The following is a 22866-nucleotide window of genomic DNA, read 5'->3' on the forward strand; positions in this document are numbered from 1 at the left end:
TCTACTGCGCGTGCTCCAAAGGCTGCCAGAAGTGATGAAGATTGTTGGAAGAAGTAAACGACCCTCAGAGACCACCACCACAATTCTGTACGCATGAGGGGAACTTTCTAGAAAATGACGTAATGAATGTATGCCCAGGGACTATATAAGGACGGCTTGCGTAGCAACGGGGAGACACACATTAGGAGCAAGTTTGTTCCTGGAGTTTTCTCCAAATCAATCCACTGTCAGACATGAGCAAAGTCAACAGCGATCCCTGAAGGTTTCAGATGAGTTGATTCTAGAACCTCGTAATGGTCCTGAGTCATTTATCAAGGTCACTAAATTCTACGTTCAGGTTGTACGTTTCTTTAAACCAATATTTATCTGTACAAATCTCAGGAGAAAAGATAACATTTCTCCTTTCACAAGTTGACTTTACAATGGTCTTTTCATTATCAATTTATTTGGTTCTATGCCAATAATCTTTTACACTTTTTCTAATCCTTAATTAATGCTTTTTATAAACAACGCACACTTAGCACATTCTACTCAGAGTGAATCTTTTTCTGTGTATATGCATCACAACAAAATCTTCAACATCCAGGCAAATATTTTCAGAATTTAGGAGCCTAAATAAATGTGTGGGCATATCAAGAAAAATTACCTGACTCCTGAAAATTGAGCTTTCGTACTTCCCTTGAACTTGATGGGAACTTGTGAGCTCTCAGCAGCTACAAACAACACACTGAGGAAGCTTCCAACTTAAATTCACAATGCTTAAGGCGAACACTTCTGAAAGTGCTGCTCTGAATTTTCGAAGTCATGTTTCCCGTGGCAAAGCCATGACTTCCCCAAATCCATACAGTACAGATCACTTTCAGATACATTCAGATTTAAAGATAAACCTAAAAAGGTCCCAAGAACAGTAAGGAGGAACCAGTGATTTACCTGCAAGTTTTCTCCTACAAAAATAAAATAGCTTACGGTATTCAACATGCAGCTTCTATTTGTTCTTATTGCATTCAAACATAAGAGAACAATTTAAGAGTATTAGGTGTACACAGAAATGACAAATATACGTGCTTGACTAGAGTTCCATTTGGAAATAGGAAGTGAGGTTTTAGCTGCACAAATTTTATTGTTTTTCTGTAAAAATGATAAATGTACATTACAGTTCCATAAACACAAGTGATTTGAAGTATGTAGTGCTTATAATGGGCAGGTTGAAGCTATTTTGTAAATGCAGGCCATAAAACAACCAAGTACTACTTTCCTAGGCTGTTGCTTAAGAAAACACCATTGAATACTTACAGATAGCAAATAAAAAACAACTTTTGAAGTTGGAGTCTTGCGTGAGCATTTTGCCTCAGGAAGCAGGCAAGATGAGGTCTCTGTACACTAGTTGTTAAAGGAATATATATTACAAAATGAAGCTACTTAATAAGGCTATAGTAGATGACTTACCACAAGAGCAGCATGTGAAGCAGTTGGTATGATAGAGATTACCCATTGCTTGGCAAGCCTGGCTCGCTCCATACACACCTTTTCCACATTTTATACAAATACCTACAAAGCAGAAAAAGAATGAAAGTTAGAACCCTCCACTGCTCCAGGCCATTGATTCATATCACTCACAATACCCCCAATCAGGCCCTAAATCAATTAGTTCCTCACCCTGAACAGATTCAAGTACCCAAGACAGCTGCAAGTGGCTAGAGTGAAACAGATGCATGGAAATTAACCCCAAATTAACCCAACAAAAAAGGACAGAAATAGCACACACTCTCTGGAAATAACTGTTTGCCAAAAAAAAAAACTTAGTGCCACCTTCACAACTAGGTGCTCCATCACATTGCATTCAATAATCACTAAACAAAACAACAATCCAGTCCAAATCCAAACGACTAATCTTTGCCCCTCTCCAGCAATGCCAAGGGTCATTTGCCAAGGGTCATTTGCCAAGGTGAGTAGCTCCAGAGAGGACACCTTCAGCAGCAGAGCATGAGGAAAACACAGCATCCAGGAGTCTCGATCCTGAACAGCAAGAGCCACCAAGGGAGCCTCAAGTCCTCATCAGGACTTGCCTAGGAGCCAGCAGCTCTGCTGACACAAGCATCTGACTCAGAAGGGATGGCACCAGAAGGGATGGCACAGCCTTGAGCGGATAAACACTGCCCAGAGAGTGCAGCGTGACAGTTTGCACAGGCAGAATGAGCGGCCAGAGCCCAGTAGCCTGGTAGGCTTCAGAGGTAAGCTCAGCCAGCAGTCATCAAGAAAGAGCTCTAGGATGGCATCCTCCTGACAGAAAGCAAAGAAAACTAAGTCCTCTCTGCTTGCCAGGAAGGACATGGCAACCCAGACAGAGGTCCCTTATGAACACATAACTGTCCAGGTATCTGGCTGTAGTGAGTGCCAGAGCCTATCAGCAATGTTAGATGGCAGTTGTGCAAGATGTCAGCAGGTTAATGATTTGCTCTGTATGGTGGCAGAGCTACAGGAAGAGGTGAAACAGCTAAGGAGCATAAGGGAATCTGAGGAGACTGACTAGTAGACCTGTACTCTACCACCCCCGAGAGTAACAGGCCAGCCACCCGAAACAAAAAAACTTCAAGATCCCCTACCTTTTTGGCATCGGACAGATGGAAGGAACCTAGGAGACAAGGGAGGTTGGAAACAGGTTACTGCTTCGAGTAGACGGCATATCACCCCCCAGCTCATGTCACCTTCCCAAGTGCCCCTTTATAATAGATACGAGGCCCTGGTACTTCAGGATCAGGAAAGTGAGGAAGATGATGATAAGGGATCATCCAGGTTAGAAGAGTTCCTACAGAAAAGTCAGAAAGCACATCGTTTTTACAACCAGCTGTACTAAAAAAAAAAGAAAAAAGGGGTGGTGGTGTTTGGTGGCTCCACCCTAAGGAGAACAGAGGGCCCCATACGCCTGCCTGATCAGACTCACAGGGGAGTCTGTTGCCTCCGTGGGACCAGGGTAAGAGACATCACCAGAAAATTCACTCATCTGGTATGGCCCTGTGACTACTATCCTTTATTAGCCTTCCAGGTTGCTAGTCGGGTTAAAGACAATAGAAAGGGCTTCTTCAAATACATAGCAAATAAAACTAACACAAGAGGCAATATAGGCCCACTGCTGAACGAAGTGGGTGCCCTGGAGACAGAGGATATAAAGAAGGCAGAGGTGCTGAATGCCTTCTTTGCCTCTGTCTTTACTCCTGCACACTCTCCGAGGGCTCCGGATTTCTATAGCCCCAGAAGGAGTCAGGACAAAGGAGTTTGCTTTGGTAGATGAGGACTGGGTTAGGGATCAGCTATGCAATCTGGACATCTGTAAATCGATGGGTCCGGATGGAATGCACCCACGGGTGCTGAGGGAGCTGGCGGAGGTCATTGCTAGGCCACTCTCCATCATCTTTGGTAAGTCGTGGGAAACGGGAGAGGTGCCTGAGGATTGGCGGATGGCAAAGGTCACACCAGTCTATAAGAAGGGCAAGAAGGAGGACCCGGGTAATTATAGACCGGTCAGCCTTACCTCCATCCCTGGAAAGGTGATGGAACAACTTATTCTTGACTCCATCACTAGGCATATCAAGGATGAGGGGGTCATTAAGAACAGCCAACATGGTTTTATGAGGGGGAAGTCATGTATGACCAACCTTATAGCCTTCTATGAGGAAGTGACTAGGTGGAGGGATGATGGTAGAGCGGTAGATGTAGTTTTTCTTGATTTCAGTAAGGCATTTGATACTGTCTCCCACAGCATCCTCATAGATAAGCTAAGGAAGTGTGGGCTTGACGATCAAGTAGTGAGGTGGATCGAGAACTGGTTGAAAGGAAGAAGGCAGAGAGTTGTGGTCAATGGGGCAGAATCTAGCTGGAGGTCTGTGACTAGTGGAGTCCCTCAGGGGTCGGTGCTGGGACCGGTGCTGTTTAATATTTTCATCAATGACCTGGATGAGGGAACTGAGTGCACCCTCAGCAAGTTTGCTGATGACACAAAACTGGGAGGAGTGGCTGACACACCAGAAGGCTGTGCTGCCATTCAGCGAGACCTGGACAGGCTGGAGAGTTGGGCGGGGAGAAACTTGATGAAATTTAACAAGGGCAAGTGTAGAGTCTTGCATCTGGGGAAGAACAACCCCATCTACCAGTACAGGTTGGGGGTTGACCTGCTGGAAAGTAGCGAAGGGGAAAGGGACCTGGGGGTCCTGGTGGATAGGAGGATGACCATGAGCCAGCAATGTGCTCTTGCGGCCAAGAAGGCAAATGGCATCTTAGGGTGCATTAGAAAGGGAGTGGTTAGTAGGTCAAGAGAGGTTCTCCTCCCCCTCTACTCAGCCTTGGTGAGGCCGCATCTGGAATATTGCGTCCAGTTCTGGGCCCCTCTGTTCAAGAAGGACAGGGAATTGCTTGAAGGAGTCCAGCGCAGAGCCACAAAGATGATTAAGGGAGTGGAACATCTCCCTTATGAGGAGAGGCTGAGGGAGCTGGGTCTCTTTAGCTTGGAGAAGAGGAGACTGAGGGGTGACCTCATCAATGTTTACAAATATGTAAAGGGTGGGTGTCAGGATGATGGAGCTAGGCTTTTTTCAGTGATATCCAGTGATAGGACAAGGGGCAATGGGTGTAAACTGGAACATAGGAAGTTCCACGTTAACATCAGGAAGAACTTCTTTACTGTAAGAGTGACAGAGCACTGGAACAGGTTGCCCAGGGGGGTTGTGGAGTCTCCTACACTGGAGATATTCAAGGCCCGCCTGGACAAGTTCCTGTGTGATGTACTGTAGGTTACCCTGCTCTTGTGGGGGGGTTGGACTAGATGATCTTTTGAGGTCCCTTCCAACCCTTGGGATTCTGTGATTCTGTGATAGGCAAGGAAAAAGAGGTGGTGGGGTTGCATTGTATGTCAGGGACTGCATCGACTGCCTTGAACTCAATGTTGTGAGTGAGAAGGCTGAATGTTTGTGCGTGAAGATCAGGGGAAAGACCAATCAAGCTGATATCCTGGTAGGAGGCTGTTATAGACCACCCAGCCAGGATAAAGCTACAGATGAAGTGTTCTTCAAACAACTGGGAGAAATTCCACGATCACTTGCCCTTGTTCTTGTGAGGGACTTCAACCTACCAGATGCCTGCTAAAAGTACAACACAACAGAGAAGAAACAATCCTAGGAGGTTCTTGGAGGGTGTGGAAGATAACTTCCTAATCCAGCTGGTTAAAGAACCAACTAGAGGAGATGCCTAGCTAGATTTGCTGTTCCAAACAGAGAAGGACTGGTGGGTGATGTGATGGTTGGAGACCATCTTCGGCAAAGCAATCACAAAATGATTGAATTTTCAATCCTTGGTGAAATCAGGAAGAAGGTCAGCAAAACCTCCACCTTAGATTTCCAGAGGGCCGACTTCAGCCTGTTGAAGACACTGGCTGGCAGAATTCCTTGAGAAACATTATTGAAGGACAGAAGGGCCCAGGAAGGCTAGACTCTCTTCAAGAATGAAATCCTGAAGGTGCAGGAGCAGGCAGTCCCTATGTGCCAAAAAACAAACCTGCAGGGAAGAAACCACCCTAGCAAAACTGAGATACTGCTAGAACTCGGGGGGGGGGGGGGGGGGGGCGGAAAGAGAATTTATCACCTGTGGAAGAAGGGACAGCTACCCCATTAAAAGTAGAAGGATGTTATTAGGTTATGTAGAGAGAAAGTTAGAAAAGCAAAGGCACAGACGGAACTAAATCTGGCCACTGCCATAAAAGATAATAAAAAGTACTTTTTCAAATACATTAGTAGTAAAAGGAGGACCAAGGAGAACCTCCACCCTCTACTGGATACTAGGGAAACCTAGTGACTAAAAATAAGGAAAAGCCTGAGGTACCTGACATTGCTTTTACCTCAGTCTTTAATAGTAACACCAGCCATCCTCAGGGTACTCAGTTCCCTGAGTTGGATGGCAGAGATGGGGAGCGGCTGACTGAAGTCTCCATAATTCAGGAAAAAATAGAGATCTCCTGCTCCACTTAAACATACGCAAGCCCATGGAGCTAGATGGCTTACACCCAAGAGTACTGAAGGAGCTGGCAGAGTGTCCTAGGTTCAGCAATAGCAGCCATTTTTCTCCTACTTAGTAGCTGGTGCAGTGCCGTGTTTTCAACTTTATTCTGAGAACAGTGCTGATAGCACTAGGGTTTCTTTTAGTCCTTGCTAGGTAATGTTTACTCTGATCAAGGACTTTTTTAGTTTCATGCTCTGACAGGGAGGAGGCAAAGCCAGGAGGAAGCAGAAACAGGACACCTGACCCAAACTAGCCAAAGAGGTATTCCATACCACAGCACATCATGCCCAATATATATACTGGGGGGAGTTACCCAGAAGGCTCAGATCACTGCTCGGGTCAGGCTGGGTATCGGTCAGTGGCTGGTGAGCAATTGTATTTTTTCCCCTTGATATTTTCCCTGATCATTATTATCATTCGTAATTGGTGGTAGTAGTAGCAGTTTTGCATTATACCTTAGTTACAGGACTGTTCTTATCTCAACCTGTAGGAGCTACATTCTTTTGATTCTCCTTCCCATCACTCTGGGAGTGGGGGGATTAAGGAGGGGGAGTGAGCAAGCATTGCATCTCTGCCTTGATGGCCTGAGGTGTCATGGGCCAACCAGATTAAGAATACTTCATTCTTATGTGGCAAATCTAAATCCATCTGAGCCACTTTAATCTTAGCAGCTTTATCCACATGTTGGTTATTCTGCTGTTCCTGTAGCATGTACCTCCTATATCTTCTCTCTCGAACAGTAAGGCGTCTTCTGTTAATAGGTGAGACATGGGCTGGTACACATGGGAAGATGGATAGCTCAAATAGATTGTCTCTCCTGTTTGAACTCCTAGGTCAGGAGTTTTTCCACAGCTGAAATGATGGAAGGGGTGAGACTGTCTTTGAACTCTCAGAGTCGACAAATCAATTCATCCGTTGTTGGTCGTGCTGCCTCATTCCAGGTTATTAACGCCAGTGAGTGGGCATATGATGATGGTACACTCCGTATAAGTTTCCACCACATGGGTCACGTACATACAACTTCAACTGGATCTATGGGTGCATTCCCAGCATCCGGCCTACAAAAAATCATCTCTAGAATAGCTGATTCACTCAGGGACTGGATGCATCTCTCTATCATGGTCCACTTAGCTGAGCAACACATAGAATCATAGAATAGTTAGGGTTGGAAAGGACCTCAAGATCATCTAGTTCCAAACCCCCTGCCATGGGCAGGGACACCTCACACTAAGCCATGTCACCCAAGGCTCGATACAACCTGGCCTTCAACACCGCCAGGGATGGAGCATTCACAACTACTCTGGTGTCCTGGGTTTACCAGGAGCCGTTTTGATCCTTCTTAAAAAAAAGCGATCGTGCCCGGCCTCCCTCCATACTGAAGTTCTGGCATGTTCGGTACGGCAGCACTCAATGGCGGTGTGACTTCATTCAGGCCACGATAGTCTACTGTTAGTCTCCACTCTCCGTTATACTTTCGCACTGGCCATATGGGGCTATTAAAGGGTGAGCGGGTCCTGCTGATCACTCCCTGACTCTCCAGTCTACGAATCAGCTGATGGATAGGAATCAGGAAGTCTCGGTTGGTGCGATATTGCCGCCGGTGCACTGTTGTAGTCTTCGAAGCAATCAGTGCCCCACCTCCTGCAGACTTGTTTCATGCTCTTCGGTGGTACAATCATATTAAGTCATACAAAAAGCAAAACGGCTCCTGGTAAACCCAGGACATCTGGGCAACCCATTCCAAGGCCTCACCACCCTTACAGTAAATAACTTCTTCCTTATATCCAATCTAAACTTCCCCTGTTTAACTTTGAACCCATTACCCCTTGTCCTATCACTACAGGCTCTAACGAAGAGTCCCACTCCAGCATCATTACAGGCCATCTTCTAATACTGGAAGACTGCTATGAGGTCTCCACACAGCCTTCTCTTCACCAGGCTGAACAGCCCCATCTTCCTCAGCCTGTCTTCATACGGGAGGTGCTCCAGTCCCCTGATCGTCCTCGTGGCCCTCCTCTGGACTTGTTCCAGGAGTTCCATTTCCTTTTTATGTTGAGGACACCAGAACTACACACAATACTCCAGGTGAGGTCTCACAAGAGCAGAGTAGAGGGGCAGGATCACCTCTTTTGACCTGCTGGTCAGGCCCCTTTTGATGCAGCCCAGGATACGGTTGGCTTTCTGGGCTGCGAGCGCACACTGCCGGCTCATGTTCATTTTCTCATCGACCAGCACCCCCAAGTCCTTCTCTGCAGGGCTGTTCTGAATCATTTCTCTGCTCAACCTGCAGCTGTGCCTGGGACTGCTCTAACCCAGGTGTAGGACCTTGCACTTGTCATGGTTAAACTTCATAAGGCTGGCATCAGCCTACCTTACAAGTGTGTCAAGGTCCGTCTGGATGGCATCCCTTCCCTCCAGAGTATCAACCGAACCACACACCTTGGTATCATCAGCAAACCTGCTGAGGGTGCCCTCAATCCCACTGTCCATGGGGCTGTTCAACCTGGAGAAGAGAAGGCTGCATGGAGACCTCATGGCAGCCTTCCAGTACCTGAAGGGGGCCTATAGGGATGCTGGGGAGGGTCTCTTCGTCAGGGACTGTAGTGACAGGACAAGGGGTAACGGGTTTAAACTTAAACAGGGGAAGTTTAGATTGGATGTAAGGAAGAAATTCTTTCCTGTGGGGGTGGTGAGGCACTGGAATCGGTTGCCCAGGGGGGTTGTAAGTGCTCCATCCCTGGCAGTGTTCAAGGCCAGGTTGGATGAAGCCTTGGGTGGGATGGTTTAGTGTGAAGTGTCCCTGCCTATGGCAGGGGGGTTGGAACTAGATGATCTTGAGGTCCTTTCTAACCCTAACTATTCTATGATTCTATGATTCTATGTTAATCAAGACCGGTCCCAACACCGATCCCTGAGGGACATCACTCGTTAGCGGTCTCCAGCCAGACATCGAGCCATTGACCACAACTCTTTGTGTGCGGCCATCCAGCCAGTTCTTTATCCACCGAGTGGTCCATCCATCAAATTGATATCTCCCCAATTTAGAGAGAAGGATGTCGTGTGGGACAGTGTCAAACGCTTTGCACAAGTCCAGGTAGATAACATCAACTGCTTTACCCTTGTCCATCAATTCTGTAGCCCCATCATAGAAGGCCACCAAATTGGTCAAGCAGGATTTCCCCTTAGTGAAGCCATGCTGGGTGTCACCAAGCACCTTGTTGTTATTCATGTACCTTAGCATGCCTTCCAGGAGAATGCGCTCCAAGATTTTTCCAGGCACAGAGGTGAGGCTGACTGGTCTTCAGTTCCCTGGGTCATCCATTTTCCCCTTCTTGAAAATGGGGGTTATATTTCCCTTTTTCCAATCGTCGGACACTTCACCTGACTGCCATGATTTTTCAAATATGATGGACAGCGCCTTAGCAACCTCAACCCCCAGCTCATTCAGGACCTGCAGATGGATTTCATCAGGTCTCATGGACTTGTGCAGGTTTAGGTTCTTTAAGATGGTCTCAAACCAGATCCTTTTCTACAGTGGACCCAAGGTCTTCATTCTCACAGTCCCTGTGTCTGCTTTCTAAGACTTGGGTGGTGCAGTCAGAGCCTTTGCCAGTGAACACTGAGGCAAAGAAGTCATTAAGAATCTCAGCCTTCTCCAAATCAAGGGTAGCTAGTTCTCCTGATAGCTTCCGGAGGGGGCCTATGTTGTCCCTAGTCTGTCTTTTATTTGCTACATACCTATAGAATCCCTTCCTGTTATCCTTAAAATCCCTAGCCAAGTTTAATTCTAACTGGGCCTTAGCTTTCCTGACCTGGTCCCTAGTTTCCTGGACAACATCCCTGTATTCTTCCCAGGCTGCCTGTCCTTGCTTCCACCTTTTATAAGCCTCTTTTTCCCTTTGAATTTTCCTCAGCAGCTCCTTATCCATCCAAGGAGGTCTCCTGGCTCTCCTGCTACACTTCCTTCCAGTTGGATGCAACACTCCTGAGCTTGTAGCAGGTGATCCTCGAATACCAACCAACAGTCTTGGGCCCCCTTGCCCTCTAGGGTATATCCCATGTGTTGTGGTTTAAACAAAGTCAGCCATAAACCACACAGCTCTTCCACTCACTCCCCCTCTTCTTTCCCTCCCTCTACCCCTGGAGGGACGGAGAGGAGAATCGAAAAGAATGCAACTCCCACGGGTTGATATCACAGAATCCCAAGGGTTGGAAGGGACCTCAAAAGATCATCTAGTCCAACCCCCCCGCAAGAGCAGGGTAACCTACAGTGCATCACACAGGAACTTGTCCAGGCGGGCCTTGAATATCTCCAGTGTAGGAGACTCCACAACCCCCCTGGGCAACCTGTTCCAGTGCTCTGTCACTCTTACAGTAAAGAAGTTCTTCCTGATGTTAACGTGGAACTTCCTATGCTCCAGTTTACACCCATTGCCCCTTGTCCTATCACTGGATATCACTGAAAAAAGCCTAGCTCCATCATCCTGACACCTACCCTTTACATACACAGTTTAGTGATTAAAGTATAACACAAACCACTACTGCTACCACCAATAATAATGATGATAAAGGAAATAACAAGGGAAGAGAATACAACACCTCAACACCAGCCGACCGATAACTCGCCCCACTCCCCACAGCCGAGCACCGACCGGTACCTCGTCCAACCCTGCAGTCAACTAGCCTTTCCGGGTAAACTCCCCATTACCTCATGGGCATGACGTGCTGTGGTATGGAATACCTCTTTGGCTAGTTTGGGTCAGGTGTCCTGTCTCTGCTTCCTCCCAGCCTCCCCTCCTCCCTGGCAGAGCTTGAGGCTCAGAAAGTCCTTGGCCAGACCAAACATTTGAGCAGCAACTAAAAACATCGGTGTTATCAGCACTGTTCCCAGGCCAAAAATCAAAAACACAGCACTGCACCAGCTACTAAGAAGGAGAAAAATAACTGCTAATGCTGAACCCAGGACACCATGGAACCTTACTAAGCAGGTTCCTGAGGAGGCCAAATCTGCTCTCTTGAAGTCCAGGGCTGTGAGCTTGCTGCACACTCTTCTCACTCTCCTGAGGATCTTGAATTTGACCATCTCATGATCACTGCAACCAAGGCTGCCCTGGAGTGTCACATTTCCAACCAGCCCTTCCCTGTTTTTGAGCACGAGGTCAAGCCTGGCACCCCTCCTTGTCGGCTCCTCTATTACTTGCAGAAGGAAGTTGTCTTCCACACAAGCAAGGAACCTCCTGGACTGCTTGTGTTGGGCCGTACCATCCCTCCAACAACATATCATCCTTATAGGAAAACCTTTCCTTCACAGCTGCCAAGAGCTGCCTCCAAAGGCTGAGGGCTCATTTCTCTTTTGCAATCACTTTATGAATTCCTCCTTCCCTAACAAGTGATCCCAGCTGCTTGCCTTCCATACCTTCTAGTTCATGACCTTCAGCCCCATTGTCGCAGCACTGGAGCAACCAGATGACGATGTGGCCCCCTGGAAGATGGCTGAAATCTTTTCACGTATTCTGCAGCTTGGTTGAGGTCCAGAGTTGAGAAGTCACCTCTTCTTCCAGCTCATGTACTAACAACTCTTGTTCAGATGCTATCCCCTGTAGTAAGAGCATTGGGTCTTCATCTTTCTTCACTGCAGGAGTTGCTCTTTGTGCCTACTTTTTGCTTTTTCCTTTCCTTACACAGGAAGCTGATATCGGCATGGATTGCTCATTTGGCTTAGCTACAGTGCCTATCACTGTGGTTGGAGTGGCTGCACTGTCACCAGGGTTGAAATGACTGTAGAGTCTGTTGTCAGGGTTGGTGGAGCTGTTGTGCTTGGAGGTTAAGTAGCTGTGTTGTCTGTTGCTTTTCCATCAAATCCAGAGACATCTTGGATGCTGGAAAGTGTTGAACAGGGCTCCAGAGGCATAGGCCAAGCCCCAGCATGTTGCAGCAAGTTGTCCCTCTTTGATATTGCCAGAACTACTGTATACCTCATTTAAGTTTTCTGTTAATTTTTCCAGATTTTGCCCTTGTTCAGGGGTGAAAATACAAAGCACTGGAGGGGCCCACTGGCCCTGGTGCTTGCCCATACAATCCTACACACCCTGCTACTCATGACTGTCCAACCTCGGGGAAAAATCTCTTGGTGGTCCTCCTATATTATCGTCTAACCCTAGAAAAGACCCAAGCTAGACCCTGCTTAACTTTTGAGATCAGATGAAAAAGGGCATTCTCAGGGTGGTATTGAGGAGGGTAAAACACACACTGTATATGGTGGCAACATGTCAATCCCCAGCAAAAGCAGCAGGCAGTTTTCAAGGGTATTCAAAGACCATACAAAACCTTTAGAATTGTCAAATGCTGCTATAAATAGCCCAGTGGGGGAGCAGAGGGTGTGAAGGAATGTCTCCTTCATAGGTTGACCTCCCAAGGAGGAGAGAAAAAAAAAATAATTTAAGTGCAAAAAAATTCACATTATTTGCATTAGACACACTCTGTTCAGATCTATCATTATCTCAACCCTTCGAGCCCCACATTGGGCACTACAAGGAACTGTCATGGTTTAAGCTCAGCCAGCAGCACAGAACCACGCAGCTGCTCGTTCGCTCCCCCCCTTCTTTTTCCCCCACCTGAGACAAGGGGGACACAAAATCAATAAAATATTCCTCGTTTTAGAGTACCAGAGGCAATTTCTTCAGACCAAGGTTCACACTTTAGTGCAAAATTGTTACAAGAAATTAGCAAAAAAATTAGAAATTTATTGGCAACTACATGTTCCATACAGGCCTCAGGCCAGTGGGCAAGTAGAAAAAATGAACCATCTGATTAAACAACAGATTAGTAAAATATGTCAGGAAACAAATTTATATTGGTACCAAGCTTTACCACTGGCTCTATTAAGAATTAGAACTAAACTTTGGTCAAAAGAAGAGGTTAGCCCATTTGAGATTTTGTATGGAAGACCATATCAGTCCCAGTTTAAAGGAGAAAGTCTTCAGGAAGTGGGGGAAGGCTATCTCCGACAGTTTCTAATCAATCTGGGAAAACAGTTGGAGGAGATAAATAAGAGAATAGTAGGGACAAGAGCAAGAGGTTTGGATTATCCAATTCACCCTTTCAGATCTGGAGACTGGGTTTATGTTAAGAATTTTTCAGGAGATCCTCTACAGGAGAAGTGGAGCGGACCGTACCAGAGATTACTGACCACCTTTACAGCAGTGAAGATAAAGGAACAACTGGCTTGAATACATTACTCAAGAATAAAGAAAGCACCAGAGCCAGAGAAGGCACGGCAGGTCAAACCTTCAGGACCCTTGCATATGAAATCTCATAATTTGGACTCATATGATAACTGGAGCACAAGCTTGGGACCAGAACTTATACCTGAAATTAGTGCAGAATGTCACTAAGGTTTTCAATCGTAGTGACTGTTGGGTGTGTGCACAGTTGCATGGATGACCCCTCCTGGGGTTTTGAAAAAAATATGGAAAAATTTAACTTCATGGTTACCTGATCTCTCCTAGTTGAGGCAACTTGTTGCAGGTATATTGGTGTTAATTATTTTAATATTGATTACTTGTGGTATGATACAATGTTTCCTCTGGTGTTGTAAATGATCTATGATAAATTATGAAGACTGGAAAAGGAATGAAATTAAGCACCAACTAGAAACGGGAAATTATTTCAAAAAGACTTTTGATAGTAATGGTAATATATAAAATGATGCAAGAGAATTTGCAAAAGGACAGAAAAAGGGGGGATTTGAGACAAGGGGGACACAAAATCACAAAATGGAATACGTAAACCTTTAGAATCAGTTTTAAGTAATGTTAAGTTTGATGGTTTTGTAACAGTAGCAATGGAAAATTACTAAAGTGCATGATACATAGAAAAAAAAATAGAATACAACTAGAGAACACACTCAGCATTCTTGTACAAGATAAATTGTTATAGTTGACACAGTTTTAAGAAAAACAGTCTAGAAGAACAGGACACAGGGATAAGGAGTATCTGGGAATGGCAGGTGTCCAGGATGGGCTACAGTTAACTAACTGATAAGTAGGAGGATAGGAGGATTATTATGTCTCTGGTGCTAACGAACCAATTAAACTGGTATGAGCATCTACTGCGCGTGCTCCAAAGGCTGCCAGAAGTGATGAAGATTGTTGGAAGAAGTAAACGACCCTCAGAGACCACCACCACAATTCTGTACGCTTGTGGGGAACTTTCTGGAAAATGATGTAATGTATGTATGCCCAGGGACTATATAAGGATGGCTTGTGTAGCAACAGGGAGACACACGTTAGGAGGAGCTATCCCCCATGTCTCCTGGCGCCGCAATAAAGAATACCTGCTTGTCAGCTTGAAAACTTTGTTGGCAAGTTTGTTCCTGGAGTTTTCTCCAAATCACACCCCCGGAAGAATGGGGAGGAGAACCAAAAGAATGCAAACTCCCACGGGTTAAGATAAGAACACTTCAGTAACTAAGATATAATACAGAACTACTACTACTACCACCATTAATAATAATGATAAGGGAAAATAATAAGGGGAAATAATTCAATTGCTCACCACCAACGAACCAAAATCCAGCCCCACCCGAGCAGCAATCTGGGCCTTCTGGGTAACACCCCCCAGTTTATATACCGGGCATGATATGCTACGGTATGGAATACCCCTTTGGCTAGTTTGGGTCAGGCGTCCTCTCTCTGCTTCCTCACGGCTTTCCCTCTTCCCTGGCAGAGCAGGAGACTGAGAAAGTCCTTGATCAGAGTAAACCAATCAGGCTAAATATAATTCACCGCTATGTTGCCAAAATAAATTCATCTGAGACACTTCAATCTTAGCAGCATTATCCACTTGTTGGTTGTCCTGGTGTTCCTCAGTGGCCCAACTCTTGGGTACATGAGCATCTACATGGCGTACCTTCACCACCAGGTTCTGCACCTGGGCAGCGATATCTTGCCACAGTACAGCAGCCCAGATGGGTTTACCTTTGTGTTGCCAGTCGCTCTGCTTCCATTGTTGCAACCACCCCCACAGGGCATTTGCCATCATCCAGGAGTCAGTATAGAGATAAAGTACTGGCCATTTTTCTCATTCGGCAAGGTCCAAGGCCAGCTGGATGGCTTTCACCTCTGCAAAATGACTCAATTCATTCTCTTCTTCAGCAGTTTCTGCACCTTGTCACAGGGTACTTCATACAGCTGCCTTCCATCTTTGATGTTTTCCCACAATACAGCAGGACCCATCAGTAAACACGGCATATTGCTTTTCACTTTCTGACAGTTTAGTATATGGTGGGGCCTCTTCAGCACACATCACCTCCTCCTCTGGTGACATCCCAAAATCTTTAGAATTCTCAAATAGTGCTATAAATAGCTTGGTGGGGGAACAGAGCGGGAGGGGGAATGTCTCCTTCATAGGTTGACCCCCCAAGGAGAAAAAGAAAGATGTGTAACTGCTAAAAATTCCCATTACATGCCTCCCAAAGTATAGAGGTGATGACCATGCTGAGAATGCATGCCATACCAGTTTCATGATCAACGGCTCTATTATATTACCAGTCATTACCATCAAGTACAGCAAAACAAGAACCTTAGCCCAGGCCCCAAAACCGATAAATACTTGTCATGGTTTAAGCCCAGCTGGTAATTCCAAACCACAGATGCCCCAGCTCCCAGAGGAATGGGGAGGAGAATTGGAAGAATGTAAATCCCATGGGTTGAGATAAGAACAGTCCAGTAACTAAGGTATAAAACAAAAACTACTACTGCTACCACCAAGGATAATAATGATAAGGAGAGAGAATACAATTGCTGACCTCCCACTGACTGATACCCAGCCCGACCCAAGCAGCAACCTGGGCTTTCCGGGTAGCTCCCCTCCATTTATATATACTAGGCATGACATGCTGTGGTATGGAATACCCCTTTGGCTAGTTTGGGTCAGGTGTCCTGTTTCTGCTTCCTCACAGCTTCCCATGCCCCTCCTCACTGGCAGAGCATGAGACTGAATAAGTCCTTGATTGAAGTAAACATCACTTAGCATCAACTAAAAGCATTGGTATCTTATCAGCACTGTTCTCAAACTAAAGTCAAAAAACACAGCACTGAACCAGCTACTAAGAAAGAGAAAAATAACTGCTACAGCTGAACCTGGGGCAACTCCACAGAATGTTTGACCTGAAAACTTCAGCTGCACAGACATCATGTTGGAGAGACTTCATTACCGTCTTCTGACATTGCACAAGTCATCATTCTAATATATGGCAGGAAAAGGTCAAATATTACAGCTGCCCTCCTTGACATATTTAAAATGGGTTCATGATTAAACAAGGAGACTAGGTTAAAAGTTTCCAGGTGCACTTTTCTATTTTCTCAGATAACCACTTATTTCCAGCACATGCATGACAATCTGGAAAAGGCATGGCATTAGGTAACCATGTTTGGTTATAAATTCAGCAGCTCCTGCCACAAGCAGTAGATGTGCTCCAATGACTGAATAAATCCAGCTTAACAACTCTTGGTACTATACAGAAGATGCCACACAGTGTAAAGTACTGATGGTTAACTTCATATTAGCAGGATTTCTGCTTGATCAGGCATTGTGTCTGAACTAATTTTACTTTTTGCTGGATCAGGCATTGTCAATTCCGGATCAGGTAAAAGTCTGCTCTCAGCAGCTGGTGTGAACTCCAGGGTACGTGGTCTGTCTGGCTAATCTGACAAATGTGAACACACACTTGATACATATCCGATTAGTATTGAGGAATAATCCAAAAATGCACAAATATCACACTCAGGACCATCCCTCTCCCCTGCTTTGTCTCTCTCTCACTTATCTTGACACAAAATGGGAGCAAAGTGGGTATAAAAGGCCAGAAAAATAGAAAAAGAATAGAGCTACTTTTCTCAGATGAAGAGAGTGGGAAACAGATATGGTCATAGAACTCAACTAAGTAGTATGCTTTGACTCTTCTTACACACTCAATTACAGACTGTTTCCCAGCTAGTGATAAACTATCATCCAGAGTTAAGAGACTGCATGCCTACTTGGGGCTTTGCCACACACCTTTTATACTCTCAAGGACAGACCAATGTCTGAGATATCTCAGGAAGGACATGGCAAAAAAAGGCAAACCCCAACTTATAATGGGGTTTTGGCATCATCTGCTCTTTCTGCAACCTGTCCACTGCACCTGCAGCCAAACCCTTGGCCCAAAACACCTCTAGGGAGAAACTTGCAACCACTTAGCTGCTCCTGTTAAAGAACATGTCCTGATGTAGCACTTGGCATTGAGATGCAATCAGTGAAATATACTTTAGCCTCAATAGCTAATGTCAGAGACTATTTGCTTGAGAGGATAAAGGATTCATCTTTCAAAACAATCACTGTGCACTGTTGCCCTGGTGCCTAATGAGCCTTGTCTTCACAAAACACATGCTGGCAGCTGCCAAACAGCCCTCAGCACTGTGGGACCCAACCACACATCACAGGAGACCTGTTCCCAGAACTGGGTGCCTTCCCTACACCCACCCTGCTTACCGTCTCTATGCTAAGATGGCAAAGCACCCTTTTTTTAAGCTGAATTTTGGAAGATGGAATCTGTTTCTTCTGGAGCTAGATTACAGACTCAAGTCAAAGGGATGAACCAGAGGTGAGATGCTCTTCTCTCCCCTCCTGACACCCCACCATCCCCTTGAGCATCCCACCACCCAGACATCACTCATTTAGTAACTCATCAGCTCCACTGCCCACAAGCATCAGGCAGCAAAGGAGTTGTAGCTAAATATTTTGCAACACTTACAAAAATACAACTAAAGCACAGCTGTGGAGCAAACCCCTCCAGGACAATTATTCATTTAAAAAAAAAAAAAAAAAATCTTTCTAAGGGCAGCAAAAAGAAAAATCAAGAACTGCAAAACCAGGGAAAGAGTGAGCAGATAAAAGAAGACCAAAGGGTTAGGAAGGTGACTTTCCACTTTGCTACAATAAATATCTCCAAATAAATGTGATCTTACACAGTTTATCAGCCAAACCTCCCTTCTCCATTTTGAAAGGTTACACAAAGTGGCAAAATGTTAATTTATATCTTGGGAAGCTGGCTAGAAAATAACAGAAACATGTAATCTTCTCTTAATTATAAAGTCAACACTTAACTAATGAGAAGCCTCTATTCATAGCAGCTAAAAGGAGCATTCGTTCCTCTTGACATCATCCCTTTAGTGTTACATCTTCATGCAGTTTTCAACAGCTGGTGAAATCACTAAAAAAAGGAAACTTTGTGAAAAACTTTCGTCTACCTGGTTTTAATTAAAATACTCAGCAAAACAGAGGAGCGATAAAGAGAGGTAGCCTTTTCCACCTCAATTGCACTATCTGTTCATCCACTGTTAGAGAGCCTGGTGGAAACCTGATAGGCAATGTCAGCAGTAAATACATTCCCTACTACTAAAGCAGTGGTTCAGATTAGGATCATGACAAAAGCAATAAAAGATTATTCACATCTGATTATGATCCATGTGGTACATGTTTTGTGGCTTTTTAAGTTTAAGAAGGTCCACCTGAGAAGTGAGCACCAGAGGGGCTGCTATTGGGAAGACTAGCTAAGACCTGAGCTGTCCCACAGGCTCACACCACAGCAACAGGACCTTCCATCTGGGCACTGGGTGGGAGCTAGCACCTCTCCCACCCAAGACCTACCTGACAGAAACTGACACAACCCACTCCCAACCCTCCAGGCCCTGCAGTCCCATTTCGACACAGCTCTTGTGAGCAAACTGCCCAGATATTGAAGAACCATTCTACGATCTGCAGCACATGGACACCCAGCTTCCAAGCAGACATCCATGGCATGCATTCAGCTTCGATATTCCCATGATCCAAGACAGGTGAGTCTGAACAACAGCTTAAGATGGTGTTGGCTTTCTTTACCACAAGGGCATACTGCTGGCTCAGGTCCAGTAGGACCCCAGAGGGCCTTTCTGCAGAGATGCTTTCCAGCCAGTGGGGCCCCAGCTCAGGCCATTTTACAAGGTTGTTGCTCCCCAGGTGCAGGACTTTGCATTTCCCTTTCTTGAACTTCATGAAGTTCCTGTTAGCCTGTTTCTCCAGCCTGTTAAGGTCCTGCTGAATGACAACACATCCACCTAATCACTCAGCTACTCCTCCCAGCATAGTACAATCTGCAAACTTGCTAGATGCGTACTGTCCCATCATCCAGGTCATTACTGAACAAGCTAAACAGTACTGACCCCAGTATTGACTCCTGAGGTGCAACACTAGTGACTGGCCTCCAGCTTAACCTCATTCTGCTGGTCACAGCTTTAACTCCAGCAGCTCAATCAGTTTTCAGTTCATCTCACAGTCTACTTATCCAGTCTGCACTTCATCAGTTTGTCTAGAAGGATGTTATGGGCAACAATATGAAAAGCTTTGCTAAAGCCAAGATCAACAGCATCCACTGCTCTCCCCTTATTCACCAAGCTTCTTATCATAGAAGACCAACTTGGTACTCTGCTCCACATTTTCACTAGTCTTCCTCTTGCTCATACATCTGCAGAAGGACTTCTTGACCTTCACATCTTTCACCAGACTGAGCTCCAGGCTAGCCTTGGCTCTTCTGACCCCAACCGTGCATGCTCAGATATTTATATTCCTTCCAGGTCACCTGTCCCTGCTTCCACCTCTTGTACATTAACATTTGCTTTTCATTTCTTTTTCTGGAACTGTTTGCTCATCCACGTAGGCCTCCTACCACTCTTGCTTGACTTTCTGCACATCAGAATGGACCATTCCTAAGCTTGGAGACAGCAATCCTGAAAAAAAAAAAAAAATAATATCCTGGATCCGTTTTCTATTCTTCCCAACTACTTTATATCTCCTTTCAGTTAGTAAGGTATAAAATTTTTATATGCAATAACCAAAGTCAGGACAGTCTACAGGAATGCTCTCCCCTGTTGTAGGTACTAGTAGAGACTGGACTTCAGTTTTCAAGGAAAGCTTCCCCTAACTAAATTCACACTGAAATAACATGGGTAAGCAAAGAGCTACCTGTGAATATTTACACATTCAACTCCTATTTAGAGATTTAACTCCCCTGTGGATTCTCTTCAGACTTCCAAATTAGAATAAGTTCATTTCTGAGTGACCTTTAATCAAAACATTCAGGATCAGCATGTAAATCATTCAGTTGGGGTTTTCCTTCTCACGCTAAATCACTGCAGCATAACCTAATGCAACCATTCCCTCAAATGCAGCAAAGTCCTTCTGGAACCTCTCTCCTTTCATCATATCCACTATTAAATAAGTTTGTAAATATTTCCTAAAAAAGACACACAACCTGATGCAGAGGGTTGACCAGTGTACAAGGGAGTGAGAGGAATTCACTTGCTTAAACAAAAGTATTGTCTGTTGTAAATATCTATCATGCCTAGTAAGCAGAACAAAGGCACTAACTACTGGTTCTATTGATAAGGAAAAGCAGACACCTGGTTCTATTTATAAGGAAAAGCAGATGCCTGAGTCTACTGATAAGGGGGAGAAGCAGATGGTTTATGGCTGGGATACCGACCAAACCCTAAGGCTATGCGTGAAGATTAAAAGGTGAAAAGTTTAAGAAGAGGAAGACTCCTTTACTTCATCTTCAGACCCCTGCCCATGACCAGAGGGGGCACTGCGCAGGCACAAAGGACCTTCTAGCTCATTATAATATGAAGCGGGAATCGATACTAAATATGTATAGGCATATCGAGTAATCTAATGCATATGTATACCTTAAGAGAATAAATGTAGAGGGAAAAACGACCCTGGGTGTGCATACTTTGGAGGAACTACCCCCATGCACCTCAGCACTGAATAAAAAGCATACCTACCTTACAACTTTAACGAGTTGTGGAGTCAATCCACGTATCAAACCCACAAAATTTCTCCTACAAACTAGCTAAAAGAGTTGCTGTATTTGTTGGGGTGCGTGTGTGTGCATGTGTATTTATTTTTACACTTTTTTATTACTAGAGCCTTTGTTTCCAGATGAATGTAGCCTCTTCAGTAATTATATTTATGGAAATAAGGGTAGCTTTTATTATATCAATGAAGAATCTCTACTGTGCTGTCTCTGTAAGATTAAGAGTGAAGTAGAGTTGGCACTGAGCTGGTACCTACACATCCTTTGATTCTCTCACTGGTGTCTTTGAAAGATGAAGGATTTTATAATTTTTGGAGAGGAGCTATTTGTCCATTTTAGAGAAGGAATCATTGTTTATCCTCAATTAAGAGAGATTTCATTTCAATCTAGTACCGATCACAAAACAACTTCTGTTGTGGAGTCAATCCGCGTATCAGTATAAGCAAAATAAAGCTTACAACCTAACATTCCCCCTAAATGCCCCTATATTTTTTTCTGTGCTCAAAATGAAAACAGCTCAAAGTAGCTTCATAGCCTCTTTCAGCTTGGCCCTAGTGCTGGCAGCTCTGGACCAACAAACAATGCCTTGAAATGGGAAAAGCCTAGAAAATGGGTGTGTGTGTGTGGGTGTGGGTGGCTGGGTGTAAACTCACAGGCATAAGCTTCATCAAATTGAAATAACATATTTCTCAAATTTAAGAAAATTTTGCTACGTATCTGCTAAAACTCTCGGCAGCTCCCTCTCCTCTTCTGAATCAAAGTTGTCTCTTCTATTTCACACATTGGTTAGGAACATTAATTTAAAAGCTCCCCAAATGCACATGCTGATGATTGGGCACATAATCCTCACCCAGCCACACAGACCAGGAGAGTAGGAAGAAGAGATATTTGAACACAAAAGGAAAAAATACTTCTATCACTTGTTACCTTGTGTCGTGGTTTAAACCCAGGCTTAAACCACAACACCCTGACATCTGTGGCTTCAGGCCCAGCTAATGTTTGTGCACAGTTGTGTGCTCTCAGCAGCACCCCAGAGCCTATCCTTGCCCCACTAGCACTGCTGCCGCAGACATCCAGAGTTCCCACGGGTGGGATTCAGCTCCATAATAAAAGCCCCCAGGCACAACATGCAGCACTGATGGGGAACAGGGTAGCCAGGTCCACCAGTCCCCAACTCTGCCGTGATCCAGGTAGAGTGGCCTTCAGTAGGCCCTCAGCTTCCCATCCCATCTGCAGAGCAGGGTTAGGAATTCCTCAAGTGGGCACAAAGTGCTGAACAAACTATTTGGAAATGAAAAAGCTCTAAAACATTCTCAGGGCTTACTCATTATTCATGGAGTACTTCCCCCAGACCTTGCAATGCAGCCTTTCTCTGACCTTTCAATAATCTAAAGACCATGTTTGGTGCAGTGCTATGGTTTTGACTTTCGGCCTGGCAACAGGGCTGATAACACTGATATTTTTAGTTATTGTTAAGTCACGTTTACTCTGACCAAGGACTTTGTAAGTCTCAGGCAGGCGGGGAGGGGGACAGAATCACAGAATCACAGAATCCCAAGGGTTGGAAGGGACCTAAAAAGATAATCTAGTCCAACCCCCCTGCAAGAGCAGGGTAACCTACAGTACATCACACAGGAACTTGTCCAGGCGGGCCTTGAATATCTCCAGTGTAGGAGACTCCACAACCCCCCTGGGCAACCTGTTCCAGTACTCTGTCACTCTTACAGTAAAGAAGTTCTTCCTGATGTTAACGTGGAACCTCCTATGTTCCAGTTTACACCCATTGCCCCTTGTCCTATCACTGGATATCACTGAAAAAAGCCTAGCTCCATCATCCTGACACCTACCCTTTACATATTTATAAACATTGATGAGGTCACTTGCCCTTTATGTTAGGGATAGGCTGGAGAGAATGGAACTCTGTCTGG

The 22866-nt window shown here is 45.1% G+C and overlaps 1 protein-coding gene across 4 annotated transcripts in view; it reads right to left on the minus strand.

The window, feature by feature from the left end:
• Nucleotides 1–22866, minus strand: part of LOC136004338 (Wilms tumor protein 1-interacting protein homolog) — a 130367-nt gene that overhangs the window by 72367 nt on the left and 35134 nt on the right. For all 4 annotated transcript variants that reach the window (XM_065660767.1, XM_065660766.1, XM_065660769.1 and 1 more), the window contains one exon: nt 1447–1548. In XM_065660767.1, the coding sequence (XP_065516839.1) occupies nt 1447–1548 (102 nt within the window). The remainder of the gene's footprint in view (nt 1–1446; nt 1549–22866) is intronic.

The sequence above is a fragment of the Lathamus discolor genome, chromosome W, assembly GCF_037157495.1.
Source record: "Lathamus discolor isolate bLatDis1 chromosome W, bLatDis1.hap1, whole genome shotgun sequence".
Taxonomy (NCBI): Eukaryota; Metazoa; Chordata; class Aves; order Psittaciformes; family Psittacidae; genus Lathamus; species Lathamus discolor.